Below are 17,882 nucleotides of genomic sequence, written 5' to 3'. Positions count from 1 at the left end.
ATCACATCTGGAGCACCACAGATTAACAGATAAGAGGTCAAGACCCACACAGATGCAGAACAAGTGTTTACTCAGGCTATGTGTGTTTTGATGCTTTTATCTTGAATAAACAGCCACTTTTAGTCAATGCAATGTATTTTTTTGATTTGTATTCACTTCTAGAGCTGAACTGTTTCATTATTCATGCAAAAATACCAAATATCCATAGTTTCCAACTCAAAAGTGAGGAGTTACCACTTTAATTTGAGTATATGTGATAGTTTATTGAATATAAAACACACACATAAATCAAACATTATTATATTTTTATTATACTACTTTCAAACACTTTCCAGACAAAAGATTAAATAAACAATGAACATAATAAGCAGGCTAAGCAATTTTGAGACCAACTCATAGTTGCAGTACAACCCCCCCCCACCCCCCCCACTTGGCTGCATCAAGCAAAATTGCACCGCATATTGAGCCCATCATTTCGCCCCCGGAGCAAAATCTGGGATCTGATTGGCTGCAACGAAAGGCACTTGGTGTTTGCTGCTGAGATGAGGCTGAAACAGAGAGAGTGACCACACAGCAGGGCGCTTTTAAATTCGGAGTGTGTGTGTGTGTGTCTGTGTGTGGGAGAAGGAGAAAGGATTGAAAAACGAAGGAACAAGGATGGAGAGAAAGTGGAGGAACAAATGTGTGAGGTGGATGATAAGAGCTTAGGTTTAATCAAAGGGGGACAATGAGCTTAAAGAAGCGTCCGTAATTAATCTGCTTTCCAAATCCCAGAAAAAGAGCAGCGGCTCCCTGTGCTGCCTAATCATTGTGGTGGGTTTGCTTCTCTGTGGTCCTCAATCAACTGCTTCACATGGAGTAGTATTAGTATTATTTTCCAGCCGGCCTTCCCCCCCCCCCCCCCCCCCTTATTTTATTCTCTCTCTTCTCATTCAGGAAATGGGCTGAACTTATGATAAACACAGTGTGTGAATACAAAAAAAAATCTGTCAGGGACTTCCGCAGCTGCGGTCGAGAGCATCACGGATTCGTGAAACTAACCTATTGGACTTTTGTGTATGTTCGCCAGTCGGGCCATATTTCATCAGTTTCCCTCCTGCTTAAGACAGTGACATTAAAGAGCCCAGTGTGGAAAATGAAAACCAGATGCAACAAGTTGCTGTTTAACTTCCAGTGAAATACCCGGTTCTAAGGTCCAGTACAGTAGAAAGGTCACTTCAAACATTGACTTAAGTAAAAGGATTTCACCATAAAAATCATCCTGATGGAGAAAAGCTGTGGTCTCTGCAGGACATTGTGAGGACAGACTCCAACACTAGGAATCGGCAGACTCCTTTCAGTTACGGGTTCAGTTACGGGTTTAGTCACAAATAATAAACGACCTGTGTAGGAACAAGAAAACTATGCGGACAAATGGCTGTTCAGCTGGTCCATGGCCAGGTGTGTGTGATCCCGTCATAAGTTCTATGTCCAAAAGTATACAGACCTGATGGTAAATGTCCTCATGTGAATCTGAACAATATGCAACAAAATACGATGCTTATGATTTGTGCCCCCCCCAATCCCCCACACGCCCTCCACCCCCGGCCCCCCACGCCACACCCCTGCAAATCTGGTTAAAACAGGCTCCCAGCAGCTGACACACGGTCACGTCACAGCTCTACAATTCTTAGCCTTTGCTGACGCAGCCTCGTTTAGGAGGATGTGATAAGTCCTTAGTTTGATGAGTCACAGAACACTACAAAGCGGTTATTACCAAATATAGTAAGGTATGACGTTCATAACAGCTTCTTACTTGAACAGGATCAACTTATTTAGTCAGTTGAATCACTGGTCTTCAAGGTTTCATTTTCAGAAAAAGTCCAACCAACTCAACTCCCAGACTTAAAATATGTCGCAGCAGTGCATGAATGCTGAACTAGGACCGGACATTGAGATGTTAGCAGTCGACAAACAGGCCTAAAAGAACATGGATGTTATGTTTAATAAAGCTAAAGACTTGAGGCAGATCTGTTTTACTAAACAATATTTTATTGACAAATGTAAAAAATAAAAAAATATCACTGTGTATGTGAGAAAGTGTGGGGTAACGTGGATCAAATGACATAAAATTTAAACAACCTGTGAATTGTTTGACTGGTGAAGCACGTACCAATATAAATAACCTGACAGAACAAAGACATAAATTGCCTGGGCTTGTGTTGGTGTCCTGGGGACGGCTGGGACAGGTTCAGTTCGCTCCAAAGTAGTCGACCACGCCGTTGCCTTTACGGCCGTCGAAGAAGAAGAAGTTGCGGTGAGGAGCGTCTCTTTGGGAGAGAGCCTGGAAGGAAACACAGCCCTCAGTGTTTGGTCGGGGTTTTTACAGAGCGTGAAATGCAATAATACAAAGTTTGGTTTTTGTTTGGGTGTTCTGACTTTTTTCAATGCAACATCATCACTCTACTCCAAACCATTTCGACAGGTTAAACTGTAGCGAAGTAAAGGTTCTAGTATATGAATCTGTATGACCCAGAAAAAGCACTTTTAAAGCCAATTTTGTGTTTTAATAAAGTCGGCACACACACACACACACGAGTTCATAAGGTGAGTTCAGCGTTTTGGTGAAATCAGTCAGGCACCAGGCGAGACATCAGTCGGCCAGTTGCAGTGAGTTTCATCATCACCATCCTCACAGAAACAGCAGGCCGGCCTTGTGCCAATAAAATGCGTCCGATTCAGAACCGCCAGTCTCCTCCCTTCCACTAACCTAACCTGACCTCCTGTTTACCTCAGCCTGAGGTCACTGTGCACCCAGCACAGAGGGGGGAAAAAAAAAAAAGGGTTTCAAACGTTTGACTTTGTGTTTTAATTACACGGTGTTCATCAGTGACATGAAGGTTAGTCTGTGAAACCCATCAGAGGAAGCTACATAGCAAAATATCATTTAAATCAGACAACCATCTATTGTGGTACGACTGTGGTGGGTCTCGTTAGCAACAACGATGAGACAAAGTACAGGAGCGAGGCGAGACGCCTGGCCGGGTAATGCAGTGACAACAATCTCTCTCTGAATGTGGAGAAGACGAAGGAGATTGTTGTTGACTTCAGGAGAGCACACACTCAGCATGCTCCTCTAACCATCAACGGTGTGACAGTGGAGAGGGTGAGCAGCACCAAGCAGCGTCTATATCACAGCAGCGTCTCTACTTCCTCCGCAAAATGAGAAGAGCCAGAGCTCCGCCCCCCATCACGTACACCTTCTACAGAGGCACCAGCATCGAGAGCATTCTGACGAGCTGTATCACTGTGTGGAATGGGGCCTGCAACGCCTCTTACTGGAAGATCATTGATGTCTCTCTCCCCTCCCTCTAGGACATCTATGAAACCCGTCTCACCTGCAAAGCCCTCTGCAGGTCACACAGCGGAGTCTACAGGCCAGGACCAGCAGACTGAAGGACAGCTTCATTCATAGGCTGTCAGGAAGCTGAACTTGCTCCCAAACTTGCCCCCCCCCCTTCCCTCTTCTGCCTCAGGCACAGAACCATAATCCCAACTACCTCATCTGTCAATATAAATAAAAGAACTGCTCTTGAGCCGTCTGTCACTTTGCCACTTTAACCAGACTGAATAAGCTTTTTATTGCACTAAATCTGTTACCTGCACTGATGTACACTTCACTGGTTTGCACTCCATCTGCCATGTGCCTTGAGCTGCTTATCTACTTTATTTTACTTTTTTATTTTTATTAGTATTACTCTTCAATGCCCTTATTGTATAGTTGTACTTTATATTTATATTTGTTCTAGATCTTAGGCTCCACTGTTAGTATTATCTGTAAGCACCATGGATCCGAGAGAAGCACAATTTCAGTTGCCTGTATGTTTGTACTGTACATGTGGAAAAACTCGACTGGACTTGTGTTATAACATGAAATAAATAAAAGCATCCTGTGCTTTTCAAGGTATTATAAATTCACTAATGTATGATCAAATCACATACAAACAAAAAAATAATATCTAGTGTGTGTGTGTGTGTGTGTGTGCCTGAGAGCATCTGTCAGGAAGAATAGGATAAACTCCAAAGTAATGAATTAGGGGCCGGAATGGGTCTGAAGGGGTCTAAAAATGTTCTCACTCTGTTATTATGGGTAATTGTGTGAACACTGATGGGGTGTAAATACTTAAAGCAACTGGATATTGCTCTTTTCTAATAATTCAATTTTAAAAAGTTCACGAGGTCAAATTTTCATTTTAAATTTTAATTTTAAACTAATAAAACTTTATTGCTCATGTCATGTCTTTGTCACAACTGTGTGAAAACATGTTTATCTATGATTTAAAGTTAATTTCCCCCCTTTTACTTCAAAATAATATTTTAAAAAATCTAAGGTTTAAACCACATACAGTTGGAAGAGACAGTGTGTTTACTGTTCAGTCATATGTTTTCTATTGGACTTCCTACTAATGCCCCCATTATGCTCTTTTATGTTGCAGTATCAATGGGCTTGTTATGTTGTTCAGCCCGAGGACAGTATAAATCATTTCTCCTATTGAGTGTCACACTGAGCTGTGCTGTGGTCACTTCTGAGCTGTGCTGAATCGGTCCAGTTTTTCTGGATGGGACCCAGAAACCCAGCTGAGTGGCCACCTGTCAGCTGACTGACTTGCTCACACACAAACACGCACGATTTATTACAGTAGAGTGAATATCTCAAGATGCATCGTGGTGGATACCATTAACCTGCTGCTTCCAGGAACCAATACATCCCTGTATAACTGCTCACTGTGCATATGTAGGGTTTACAGATAATGCCTCCTATTATTTTTTAGGTTACCTTGACAATTTCCTGTCCCAGAACTCCTCCCACCACAGCGCAGACTGGAGACATCTCAGAGAAGCAGTAGCTGAGGACAAAATGGAAACATGCAATAACTGTGACGAAGCACAAAAAGTAACGTTAAGGAAGTTTCACACTGACAAGAGTTACTGCCTCCAGCTCCACTGATGAAACAAATATGCGGGTTGGCTGGTCAGGTCATGTATGTGTTGCGTTCTGAGTGACGTCACTAAATACAGTGGAAGCACAGTTGACATTTGCCCCCCCTTCCACAGATAATGGGAGTTTGTGTTTATGTAGACAATTTTCCTTCTGAAAAAAGGAAAAACAAATTCATATGTTATCTGAACACCACACCGTGGATGTGAAAGTGGGTTAAATAAACCCTCATCTGTGTTACTCATCTTAGGATTCTTACGAACAAATGTGTGCAACATGGGTATAACTGAACTGCGCTAAGATAAAATCTTAAACATCTTGCACTACAAGCAGGATGGTAAATTGTCCAAGTGTAAATAAAAAATAAGCATATGTTGACATGCAACAAATAAGAGCTGGCAGCCGAATCCCTGTCAACTTTACTAAAGCAGAAAGACGTGTGTTACTAGCTGCTAGTCTCAGCTCAGGAGCAGATCATTTGTTTTGAACTATTTAAGCCAACGCTTTGTTAGTAGGACAAAAGGCTTTTTGGTGCATCACGTTCTAGAGAAAAGTCTTAGAGAGGAGCATGGGATGTTTTATATAACAGTCCTGGTAACTTTCCTTTCATATTAGATCAAATCTTTATAGCAACATTTTGTGAGAGTGATGCAAAAGTAAAAGGTCAACACTTTAGACTGTATTTTAATACTTTTAAAAAACACTAACATGCATCACTGTAATATTTGTAGTGAGTATTGACCCCAACTTGTGTAGGATTGTATGTACAATCTTATTAAGGAACTTCATGTTTTGTAATGTGAAGGGTCAAAGGGTAAAGAGGCTTCTAACAGGACAAGTTTGTGCTATGGGTGTTTTTTTCAGATGCTGCTGTTAACATGGAGCTCCAGCACCTCACACTTCAGCACCAACCTGCACAGGAGCCTCCACTTCCTGTTCGAGCTCAGTGTCTCTTACTTTTATATTTGTGAGAATTAAGAGAGTATGGTGAATATGCTTCGTACCTGATGAAATCATCATTCAGCCGGTCACTGCCCACTGCCAAGGCCTCAAGGACGTCATCGCGGATCTGTCTCAGGAGCTCGCTGTCTTCCCCAAAGGACTGTGGGTCGGGGTCACGGCCCTTGTCTGTACGAAACTTCAACAGAACTGTGGAGACGGAGGGAAGGTAGATTAGAAGAAAGAAGGAGAAACAAACAGAAGATGTGACAGTTGAGAGGCCGGAAACAAGTTTAAATCATTTTTCTAAAGCAATATTTTCCATATAATCTATTGCATTATTGCCATTTATAAATTTCATCATGCTTTCAAGTCACTTCCACTCTGAATTATCATCTTATGGAAAGACAACATCTCATCTTCACTGCTGCTCCTCTTGAACAAAGATAAGATCTGCAATGTGGTTGCACCATGAACCATTTTATCCGATTTGGCCTACGTTACCCCACATCAAATTAAGAACACGCACGCACACACGCACGCACACAAGTTTCAGCAAGGAAATATTAGGGCAGAAGAAAACTCCCTACTGCATCTAAGAGAGCTGACTGAATGAGACATAAGAGAAAAAAAAAAATCAAAAGTGTGCACTTTAGTTGATCATGAGCAAAATATCAGAGTGTAACTGACTTCTCCTGCTGCACACATCAATCACTTCACCCCCGTGTTTCCTGTTCGTCCATTAACTTAAACCACATGAGGAAGTCAGGTACTCCCACGGCCATTTCCACCAGCGTACACACACACTCACACACACACAGGCAATGATCTAGCTTCACACCTCAGCTCTGCCCTTTACTTTGTTAGTAGAAAGTTAAAGACTGGCACAAATGGCATCAAGCAGGAAATCAAACAGAATTTCATAACAGAATATAATGATGTGTTCATGAATGGAACAATGATAGTCATCTCTAAGCCTACGCAGATTAGGCTTGAGGGGAAATATTTTCTAGATATCCCTTCATGTCAAAAGGTGTCCATGAAGGTCAAACACAATTTCCACAGTTCAAACACTGTCACATTCTTTTGGCAGACCTGGAAGGAGAATGTGTCTTTATTCTGTTTCTGCTTTGTTTAAATATTTCTGTACAGTAGTCATTTTTCTCCTACTGGTCATTTTGTCTTATCGGGCCATCTATATATTTAAGAACAATTTAGATCAGAGATAATAATAATAATAATAATAATAGTAACAATGATGATAATAACACTCAGACAAACACCCCACCCGCGGTTCAGATCAGCCGACTGTTTCTAGTGAGACAGGAAGCAGTTGTAACAGAGGAAGAGCCACTTCCTCATCTGTCGCCCAAAACAACAACCACCAGCTCCAATTATAGACACAGCAAAATGAATAATAACACAGCCTCTTATCTCACTTTTGCTGAATAAAAAAAACAACTAGTTTCCACTCAAAAGGCTACAGTGGTTCGGTTGAGTTTCAGAGTGGAGAGTTAAAAGGATCCAATTACATTTTTCCAGGTGTCCACACGAGCCCTGAAACAGCCCATACAGGCCTTTAGGAAATTCCTCAAAGATTTGCTTCCAAACTAAGTGATGGGGCCAAAATCTACAGGTCCCTGCATTTTGAATGTATTCTGAATACTTCAACTTCTTGAGCAATCACATACATTGGTACATATCCTAGTAAAGCTTCAGCTTTTAAAACCTAAACTCCCTGTTTTTGTTCCTTTCCTTCCACTGCAATTCAACAGGGGAGCACCAAGAAGGAATTTCACACTAAAAGCATCAAATTTGGACCATATTCACTTAATTTGATAGATTCTGTTTCCTGCAGCCTCGTATTAGCTCATGATGTGAAACTGATTTGTATTGTTTGCGCACAACAGTGACACTGGATTTGGTTCGCATCCTGTCTAGAACGAAATCAATCAGTCAAGATGTTTACAATGAAAAACAAATGACTAATTCGCTTATTTTGAAAGAAAAGCAAAACCTCATTTAATGCTGCATATCATGGGACATGCAGGGACAGTATTAAGTGATTTTAAGTAATTATTCCTCATACTAAGGGAAAAGTTAAATAATATTATTATAATTTTAAGCAGTATTTGCCACTTTCTAAGCACTTTGTTAGTAAGACAAAAGGCATTTTTGGTGCATCACGTTCAAGAGAAAAGTCGCAGAGAAGAGCGTGTGATGTTTTATATTATATAAAACATCACACGCTATATATATATATTTATAACAGTTCAGGAAACTTGGGCTTAAAATCAAACCCTGTAGGGACATTTTGAGAGAGTGATGCAAAAGTAACTTAGAAAGTAAAAAGACAACACCAATAAGCAGTAATATGTATCACTGTAATATTTGTGATGAGTAATGACCGTGTACCAGTACAATCATATTAAGGAACTTCAGATTTTGTAATGTATTATGTCCACATGAGTTATCAACGGGTAAAGAGGCTTCCAACAGGACGAGTTTGTGTTAGGGCTGCATTTTTGGATGCCCCAGCATCTCACACTTCAGCACCAACAACACTGTTTGTCATGTTCTAAGCTTAAATTATGCTTCAAAGATTGGGTAGGGTTAGAAAAAGGTGAAAAATGTCAGTTGTTGTGCGATTCTGTGTGAATTACCGGGTTTTTGTCAATCTAATAATCTAATAATTAATAATTAATATAAATGAGTGCCTAATGCTGCTTAAGTGCATGTTCATTTCTTCAAAGACACCTTTTTAAACAGGATTTCTACTTGACTCTTACATGATCTTTTTAGCAGTTAACAATAACAATTTCTCCAAAGAAACCCTCATTAGTGAGGAATATCCTAATTTGTATATGATTGTAGAACTGCATTGTTTTGTTTCATACTTGTGAGCGTCTCTCCCGAAGCTGCTTCATTTCCACTATTTACTGTATTTAATCATGGAAATGTTTCATAATTTACAAGTGTGCACCCAGTAACAAATTTTCTAGTCATTTCCTGTGCTTATATGCTTGTTGTCTTGTGGCGTAGGTGTCTGGGGTGTTCTCTGCTCTACATTCAGTGCACATGACTGGTCATGGACAACCTGTGATGGAAACTAATGTGTAGTATTTGGGGATGGTGCAGGGCCAGGTGACAAGAGGGACAATAACAACTGTACAGAGAAGGTCATCAGATGCTGTAAATAACCTGAAAAACAGGAAGGTACACCTTACTTTAATGTAAAGGGTCACAACGTTCCTTTGTTGAATGGTTCCAAACATTCAATAGATCATATCTAATTATTCATGTGTAACTCAGTGTAAAAATTCTGTGTTTTTTTTTTTTTAAAACAACAAAGCCGAATGAATTTGACATTTTTTCATCTGAGCTGTTTCTGTTGTTGTTGATCGTCCTATTTTTAAAGACCTGTCTGAGGGTGACTTTTAACATTTACGAGACATTATTAGCACGAGGTGCAACGATGGCTCGTTGGCTAAATTGGAAACAGCCATTTTGCATATTTGTGGTACGCGTTTCAGTCTCGCTGCAGGGTTCCTACACATTTTCAGTTTCCAATTTCTATACCTTTTTTTAAACTTTCAGGATTCCTTGTTGTATTTATTCTATTCTCTGTGTGCAAATGTTGTTTGTGTCGTGCTTCCTACACAAAACTGTCAGAAGACCTCTTGTCTGCTTCACATTTCACAGAAATTTGGGGCATTCCTGATTTTTTAAATTGTACTTGGGCTTTTCTCTTAGGTACAAATGAAATTACAAAGTGGTGCAGAACTGCAGCACAAGTGCTGAAAGACCGACTTTATTTTCTCTATGTACCTCTAAATCTCTGCTTTTTGTTTAAAAAAAATAAAAAAATAAAAAAGTCCTCCAGATGATGATATCTGAAGGACATTTTAGTTTAGATGCCATATCCAGAGGTCATTATCTGAAATAAATCTCCAGATTAAATTTTTTTAAACTTCCAAATATTCATAAAACACCAAATATTTAAACTGACAGTGACATAAATCACAGAATAAATAGGCTGTTAAATACCATGAAGCAGAAAGTAGTCCACTGGCGTTCGCTTCAGACCGGCTTTGGCCTTCTCACTTGTCCAGTCGACCTCCAGAGCCTCCTTCAGGGTGCAAAAACTGACCGTCTGTTTGGAGATTATTATATTTATTATTTTATGCTTTGCTCAATTATAAGAGAAATATAAATCAAAGTCTGGACATATTTCAATTAAGAAATGCTGTTTATGTCAGTTTATTTAGATTTGTGAGAATTCCAAAGAAAAGCAGGCAGGCTGATAAAATAGGTATTGTTCCTAAGAACAACACAAAAGCATTACAGAGGAACAGTTTGTTCAATTCTGTTTTTTTTTCCTCTTCTGTTTGACATGTTTTCCCGCTTCTTGTGTTTTTTTTAAGTTGAGCAACCACAGCCTCTGAAGAAAAAATTTTATTCACCACCCACACACAGTAATCAGCCAAACAATCATTTTTTCCACTCCATCGCTCACAGACATAAATTATATCCATCTATTTCCCACCAGGTCTTACGTAAACATCTGGTTTGGACATACATCCACCAACCTTTTTCACCATAGTGGTCTCATTGGGGTCTACTCTGGGCTTCTTCGCCTCTGGACCATCGTTGGAATCTCCAGTGGGCTTTACTACTTTAGGTTTCTCCCTAAAACGCAGCACAGAGAAATTTAAAGTAAAAGTTTTATGTATGTGCAGTCTGTTCACTTCATCCTTCAACCACCCATTTCATTCATATTTGCTGCAGTGTGCACATGTGGTAATGAGTTGTAATGAAAATCAACCCAGGTCTGCTTCTCATATTCCATGAAACAGTGAAATACTGACATTTATCTTGAACGTTTCAACATTTAGTCTTTACTTATCTGGCGGAGTTTAAAGGGTGTGTGGAACTTAATTGCTATATATTATATATTTCTATTTCAAATTACAGTCTGGTGTAAAAGTTTGCATCACCTTATTTTAAAATGTCAAAGAGTAAAACCTGTTTTTCATCAACATAACATTAATTGCAAAATGAGTTGGTAAAAATTCGGCAGAAATTGATGAAAGTTTTTTTTTTTGATTTATCATAGAGAATGCAAACTTTTGCACAGATATAATTTAAATTTTTTTCATAAACAATTTTTCAAACACAGCTTGGCCATTTTTTTATGGTGAAAGAACATTTATGCTATTTGAATGTGCATTATCATGGAGGTTTAGGGTTGAGTTTGAATCCCCTCTACATTCAGTTTTAATGTAAGAGTAATGTTGATTTAAAAACAAAAAACTTGTTTTTTTTGGCATTTTAAATTCAGGAGATGCAAACTTTACAGAATAGGGGGATGCAGACCTTACAGAGTTGGCATTATTTTTAGTAATGTTATGCAAATGTGGATGAAAATCTTTGTACTCTTCCATGACAAAAGGAAACCCATACTTTTCTCTAAAATAACTTCAAACTAACAAAAGAAAAAGAGAAACATTTTTTAAAAACAAAAACAGACCATGCTTTTGACTCAAGAATATAATATGTAATACAAAAATTACAAATATTCCCATCATATTAGTTAGAAATTATCCTAAATTACTGGAGTCTAGTGGCATTTCAAACTAAATGTTTCCTGTAATTAGAATAAAACATACACATCATTCTCATGCTTGGTTTGGCCTTTGTTGTGTTATCTATAATATTCTGTTCAATCAAAAAGCAAAGTCAGTTTTAAGGTTATTTCAGAAGAAACTGTAGGTCTTTTCTGTTTCACTGAGTTGTAGCAGCAAATTCATCCATGTATGTAAATTTTTAGCATGAATGCACTGCATAGAATGGAAGGAAATCATTATCATATGATATGGTAATTATCAGACATGGTACTTTTTGGGAACAACTTGTTACACTATGATCATTTACTGTATCCTAAATTAATCTTCCCTAGACATAATCACAGTATGTGACAATGTACTGAACTTATTTGATTGTTACAAACGGCATTAACATGCTATGTTAAGTAAGTAAAATAAACTTTTAAATAAGTTGTGCCGTTACTGTGCTGTTGAGCAAGGCCCAAAATGTCACAGCGGCTCCCAAATGTAAAAACACACGTAGTTTGCCAACCACACTCACTCGACGTAGTGGTGCTCCTGTCCAAGGTTGCTGAACATGTAACCGTAGTAACCGTAGACGTCACCACAGAAGACCTTGATGTTGTGCTGAGAACAGAGCTGGTCAACCCGCACCATCAGGTCTCTGGAGCAGCCTGTCAGACAAACCTGAGGGAGGAAAATATATAACAGCATAAAGTAAAACAGCATAAAAGCATTAAAGGTTTGCAGAAGTTTTTTTTTTTACCTCTACTTACTCCGCTAAAAGCCGAGTTGGCCAATGACAAGACAAAAACAATCATATTTTACTAACACAAAATAAAAGCACGTGAAGGCTTAAAGAAACCGAGAAAAAAAAATTTGCAAAATACTTAATTTTAAAGCCACATATGTACCTTAAACTTCCTGGAATGTGCCCACTCAGCCCCCCCTATCTGGATCCTCTCTGCTGTCCTGCACTACACTGTCCCCCCCCTCAGGTACTAGTCATTATGAAAACACCAATGAGTCAGGGTCACAGGAGGCTTCAGCAGCACCGCTATACACTAAGAGCGCTCGTGGAGCATATTTCTGGTAACATAAAAAAGTAGCATACTATAGATTTAAGAAAGCTAAAATGTGTTTAAAGATGAGACAAGCCATAAAGTTTACAATGGCCTTACAGCAGTGGTGAGCAGCGCCACGTCAGCTGCCAAACTAACCCAGACACACGTAGTGCTGGAGGAACCACACAAGGCTTAAGTCAACAAAGAGCCTCAGTGAATCATAGTAAAACCAGGGTGGGCTGATGTCTTTCTGTAAACAACTGACCGGTGGGTTGGGTCCACCTTATCCTGCGGACCCAGTCCAGCACACCCCAAACACCCTCAGCACCCTGATAAGACTCAAACTGCATCGTTGGCATCACTGAGTTTTCACAGTCCCAAACAACAGCAGGCAGACATGAGGAGCACGAGGTCACCGTCTGAAACACACGTACAGGCCGAAACTACTTCTTTCACACAAGTGAATAAAGTCCTCATTTGATCTTTCAGACAGGGTGCACCAACACAAAAGATCCACTGCTGTCTTTAACTTGATAAGCCATTAACTTCCAGCTTTTTACTTTTTAGAAGCAACTCTGAAGAGAATGGAACCAGGAAATGTGGAATCTCCTTTTTTAAAATACAGTTACATCAAAAGCAAAGAAAATGTACTTTGAGATTACATGAAGGTTAAAATCATCAGCAATAATACAATCACCATTTGTAGTGACTGTTCAGAAAAATCCCAAAATACCGGTATAAGTACATGACAGTTTAAAATTATAGCCGGATGTTCAAAGGAACTGAAGTCTGGAGAAGAAATACTTGAACCGGGTAGAGAAAATGGCTGCACCTGCCCGACATCTGGAAGTAATCAATGAAAGTGCTGTAGTAACCGCTTGTGTTTTAACTTTAATGTGTAGTTAATAAACAACTGAAATTTTATGACAGATTGAATGTGTGTCTAACACATGCTGGTGGTGATCAAAGTGGGAATAGCTGATATCTTTACGTGTGTGTGTGTGTGTGTGTGTGTGTGTGTGTAGAGAGACAGTAAATATGTGTTTAAAATCTGTGAGAAGAAATAGAGATGAAAAGGCTAATGGTTGTGTCAGGGTTGTAAAGTAGTTCAGTGAATTAAACTGCAGATGCCACGGAGAAAATTTCCGTGGTCTGTGACATTCTTTGAATTTTTCTCTTCCTACCCGCAAATCATCAACTGAATAAGAAATAAAAATAAAGTTGAACTGTGTGTAATCAGACAGAAAGCAAGTGCCCAGATGGACAGTGTTTGTTTTTCTATCATATCCATCCCACAGTAATGAGGCCTCTCATTTGAAAACTGTGACCACACTCCAAACGCTCCGCTTTAATCACCCTCCATCTTCCTGCTGAGCCTCACACAGATACACTTGTGGAAGCAGATAAAAGCGATGAGTGGTGTAGAGCAGAAAGATAGACAGACACACAGAGAGAGAGAGATCCCCTTCTGTTTTTCAGTTTTATTTTAAATCAAGCTTTTGAAATCTTCCTGCCTTCTCCACTCTAAACTCCTTTAGGCTCCCTCCCTTTGTCCTACTAACATCCATCTTATCCTGGCCTCACTTCTCCTCACCCTCGCCCGTCCCGACCCTCACTTAGGACCCCCGGAGGGAGGAAGACTGCCGACAATTGACACACAACAGGAGGAAGAAAGAAAAACCGATGATGAGACGCATTGTTGCCTTCAGCAGTGACAAAACTGAGCTGTGCCTGTGGAAATGAGAGCACCGTATTCATTTCCTGTTGAATCTAAATTCATCTGCTGGATTTGAATAAAAACACAATAACAATGTTTGTTAAATTAAATATTTTGGGTGTGAAATAAATGTAAAATTTTTCCGATTATATTCTGCATGGAATCAACACGGTCGCCATGGAATCACACATTATCAGAAATACTTTTGCCAACACAATCAGAATAGAACACAATCTGGCAACCGAAGTCTCAATTATAATGTAGTTTACCTTCAACATGGTGAAGTTATGCTCCAGTACACAGACAGTGAATTATATGACACAAAGTTTAAATTAAACATGGATTTTTGAAAATGCTCAAATAAATCATAATTATTTATTCAATTCAAAACATTTTAAGCTGCTTCTAATGGTTGTTTCATATTTGTCTTGTATGGTTGACTTTTCAGCACAGAATATCAAAATTACAAAGCTTTAACAGCCAACCGAAAAGATGTACATACTGATTATTTATATCAACAAGTAAAAGTACAATTAGCACCATCCTCCACTCACTGACCACGGCTGTAAACCACACAACCCTATAAGGCAAACACTGGCCCTAACAACTGTGCTTATTATGTGATTAATGGGCTCATTATGACACTAAAAAAAAAAAAAAAAACTATTGAAAAACAAATGTACCCACTACTTCTGAATAAAGGCATCTCACTACTGATCTCACTACTTCCCGGACCACAGTTTCAGTCAGGCGGGCTTGATAGCTTTTCTTTTACAATATAAGCTGCAAACGACATCTAGTGGTCACACTGAGTGATACAAGTCTGGGCGCTCACATTATTGTGTAATACCCAAGAAGAAACTATGCTGCTGTACAAACAGATTATCATACTATAATCTAGTTATCCACAAGAACAACACATGAACTAAAAACAAAATGAGCACAGGAAAGTGCTGATTTTTTGATGTTCAATTTCAAGAAAATACAGATTTCATTTTTTAAGTCATCTTTCAGGTTAACACCCAGATGTTGATTTAATTGGTGGCATGTTGCTTTATTTAAAACACAGCTGCCTCACAACAGCCGGTTAAAAGTTGCACTGCCTTGGTTGAACTCACCGCATCAAATTGCAGAAAAAAGTCATCAGGTTTGTCTTCAATTCTGTCTGGGTCAGCATGAACCTCCACCATTGGGTTGAGGTTCTGTGCGCGCTCAAGAGAGGCCTGGGCCCGATTTTGACCTTGAGCTGTCACTGGAATCAGGAACTGAGCTCGACATGACTCCTCTGACACCTGGTGTACAAAGAAAAGGAGAAACACATACCAGAACAAAAACTGCTTTATAAGTGAAGAATTTCCCTAAAAGGCTGGAGAAGTTTTGCAATTCTGAGGATATCATCTAGTTGCTCATACAATCGAGGTTTCAGTCTAAGTTGACCTAATGATTCAGATGACATTACGTGGAGTTGTGATTAGAGATATTTTAATATGCAGAACAAAGAGGGAAGTTTAATACTACTCATTAGCATGACCTCTCTAAACTAAAAAATAATAATACCTGTCTCAATGAGATTTTCCTAAATGTAATTTAAATTGTGTATCTAACATTGATCTACATTGGAAAAAGTGAGTTTCCTTTTTCTTTCTTTCTTTCTTTCTTTCTTTTTTTTTTTTTTAAATATTAGTTTTCCAAAAATGTATCTGATATTTTTCAACGCAGGGCCACGGAAGGCCAATATGCACATTTTGCCTTTCTGTTAGCCTTTGACATTTGTCAGATGGACAGTCGGTTGACACAGTCAGATGTATGCTTTTACGGCAATATTACATCAATATCATTTGTAAAAAAAAAAATGCCTGTTTTTGTGGGAAAAATTTATTATTACTTTTAAACACATATAATCAGTATTACTTGCCTTGTACCTCACTTGTAAGTCACTTTAGATAAAAACGTCTACTAAATGACAGCACTGTAGACAATGAGGCCATCACGCAAGTTCATAAACGACTGCATGCATTATTTGTGATAGCTTAGATTTCTCGATTTTAAAATAAAGACCATATCCTGATGAGGACAAGAAAAGGGGGACCATAATGTGTGTGTACTATATAGGCATGTGTACCTGTTCGTGATCCAGCAAAGTGAGTCCTTTCACTCCAGCCAGGATTAAGTTCTTGGCAACTTCAGCCCCCAGACCACCTAAACTTACCAGAAGCACACGGGACGCTCGCAGCCTGTAAAAAAAAAAAAAAAAAAAAAAAAAAAAAAAAAAGGCCACTATTGCGACTGTACATCATTCTGGTGAAATTCAGCTTGAGTGACACATACTGAAATATGATTTGCCTTTATTTTAACTAAGTTTTATAAAGAATATACATATTCAGACAGGAATTCAGCATCTACCCTACAAGTAGAATAAAACTTCTAATAAAAGAAAGCGTTTAGGAGGATTTGTGATTTTCTGGTGCTTTTCTTCTTCTTTTCCTTTCGGCTGTTCCCTTTCAGGTGTCGCCACAGTGAATCATGTGCCTCCATCTAACCCTGTCCTCTGCATCCTCTTCTCTCACACCAACTAACTTCATGTCCTCTCTCACTACATCCATAAATCTCCTCTTTGGTCTTCCTCTAGACCTCCTGCCTGGCAGCTCCAACCTCAGCATCCTTCTACCGATATTTTCACAGTTTCTCCTCTGAACATGTCCAAACCATCTCAATCTCGCCTCTCTGACTTTATCTCCGGAACATTAACATGAGCTGTCCCTCTGATGTACTCATTCCTGAATTTTCTGGAGCTTTTCAGACACTGTTATTTTCAATTTAAAGTCTCCAGTGACCATTCAATTTATAGTGTTAAATGTGTGAGCTGTAATATAACTGAAGAGCAAACTACTATATTGTTCTTGTTTTTTTAACTTATGCCCCACAAATATACAAATATAATCAAAGACCCTGACCTGTAACGGCGTTACAAGTATGGCTACTCCTAAATTATACTCGCCACTATGTCTACCTTAACAACTAGATCAAATACACAGACACAAAAAAAAAAATCAATGTTCATTTAAACACTTTGGTCAAACCCGGTGCAGCCAAGACGCGACAAGTGAAACCTTCCGCTACAACGATTAGCCGGGTCGCTAACAAAGCTAAATCACCTCTTCTGTGCATCCAGTCCCCACAGCCGGATCTGCCGGTCGTATTGTGCTGCTTCCTCCTCGCTGATGACCGGGTCCTCCTTCTCAATCATATCTATCATTTTTCGCTCACTCTATAAGCTGAAATTTCTTTATAAAAAAGTCTTTTGTGTAGCTAGAATTGTAGGTCTTTCAAATCCGCGACACTCCCGCTAAATGGGCGCTGAATGATGACGTCGTCCGAACAAAACAATAGATTTGTTTTCATCTATTTGCTATTATATATTTGCCATTGGATTATGAAACTTTGTTGGTGAATTAAAAATGTATAAAGTAAAGTTTTTTTCTTCAAATGCCACATTTAGATAATCGTTTGTGGTTATGTTAGTCTTAGAAGTTTATAGTTGTTTGTAATGCTTATAGTCCTAAAATAGCAACGTATTC

General features: G+C 39.0%; 1 protein-coding gene across 1 annotated transcript; it reads right to left on the bottom strand.

The window, feature by feature from the left end:
* Positions 1 to 2,011: 2,011 nt before the first annotated feature.
* Positions 2,012 to 17,679, bottom strand: sae1 (SUMO1 activating enzyme subunit 1). Its single transcript, XM_067508501.1, has 9 exons — positions 17,460 to 17,679; positions 16,427 to 16,538; positions 15,423 to 15,596; positions 12,065 to 12,210; positions 10,507 to 10,606; positions 9,965 to 10,070; positions 5,983 to 6,127; positions 4,817 to 4,886; positions 2,012 to 2,323 (listed from the first exon to the last, which is right to left on the bottom strand). Exons 1-9 carry the CDS (start codon positions 17,558 to 17,560, stop codon positions 2,231 to 2,233), a joined length of 1,047 nt encoding a protein of 348 aa, XP_067364602.1. The 5' UTR covers positions 17,561 to 17,679; the 3' UTR covers positions 2,012 to 2,230.
* Positions 17,680 to 17,882: the final 203 nt, after the last annotated feature.

The sequence above is a fragment of the Channa argus genome, chromosome 6, assembly GCF_033026475.1.
Source record: "Channa argus isolate prfri chromosome 6, Channa argus male v1.0, whole genome shotgun sequence".
NCBI lineage: Eukaryota > Metazoa > Chordata > Actinopteri > Anabantiformes > Channidae > Channa > Channa argus.
This window is presented reverse-complemented; position numbering and strand designations above follow the sequence as displayed.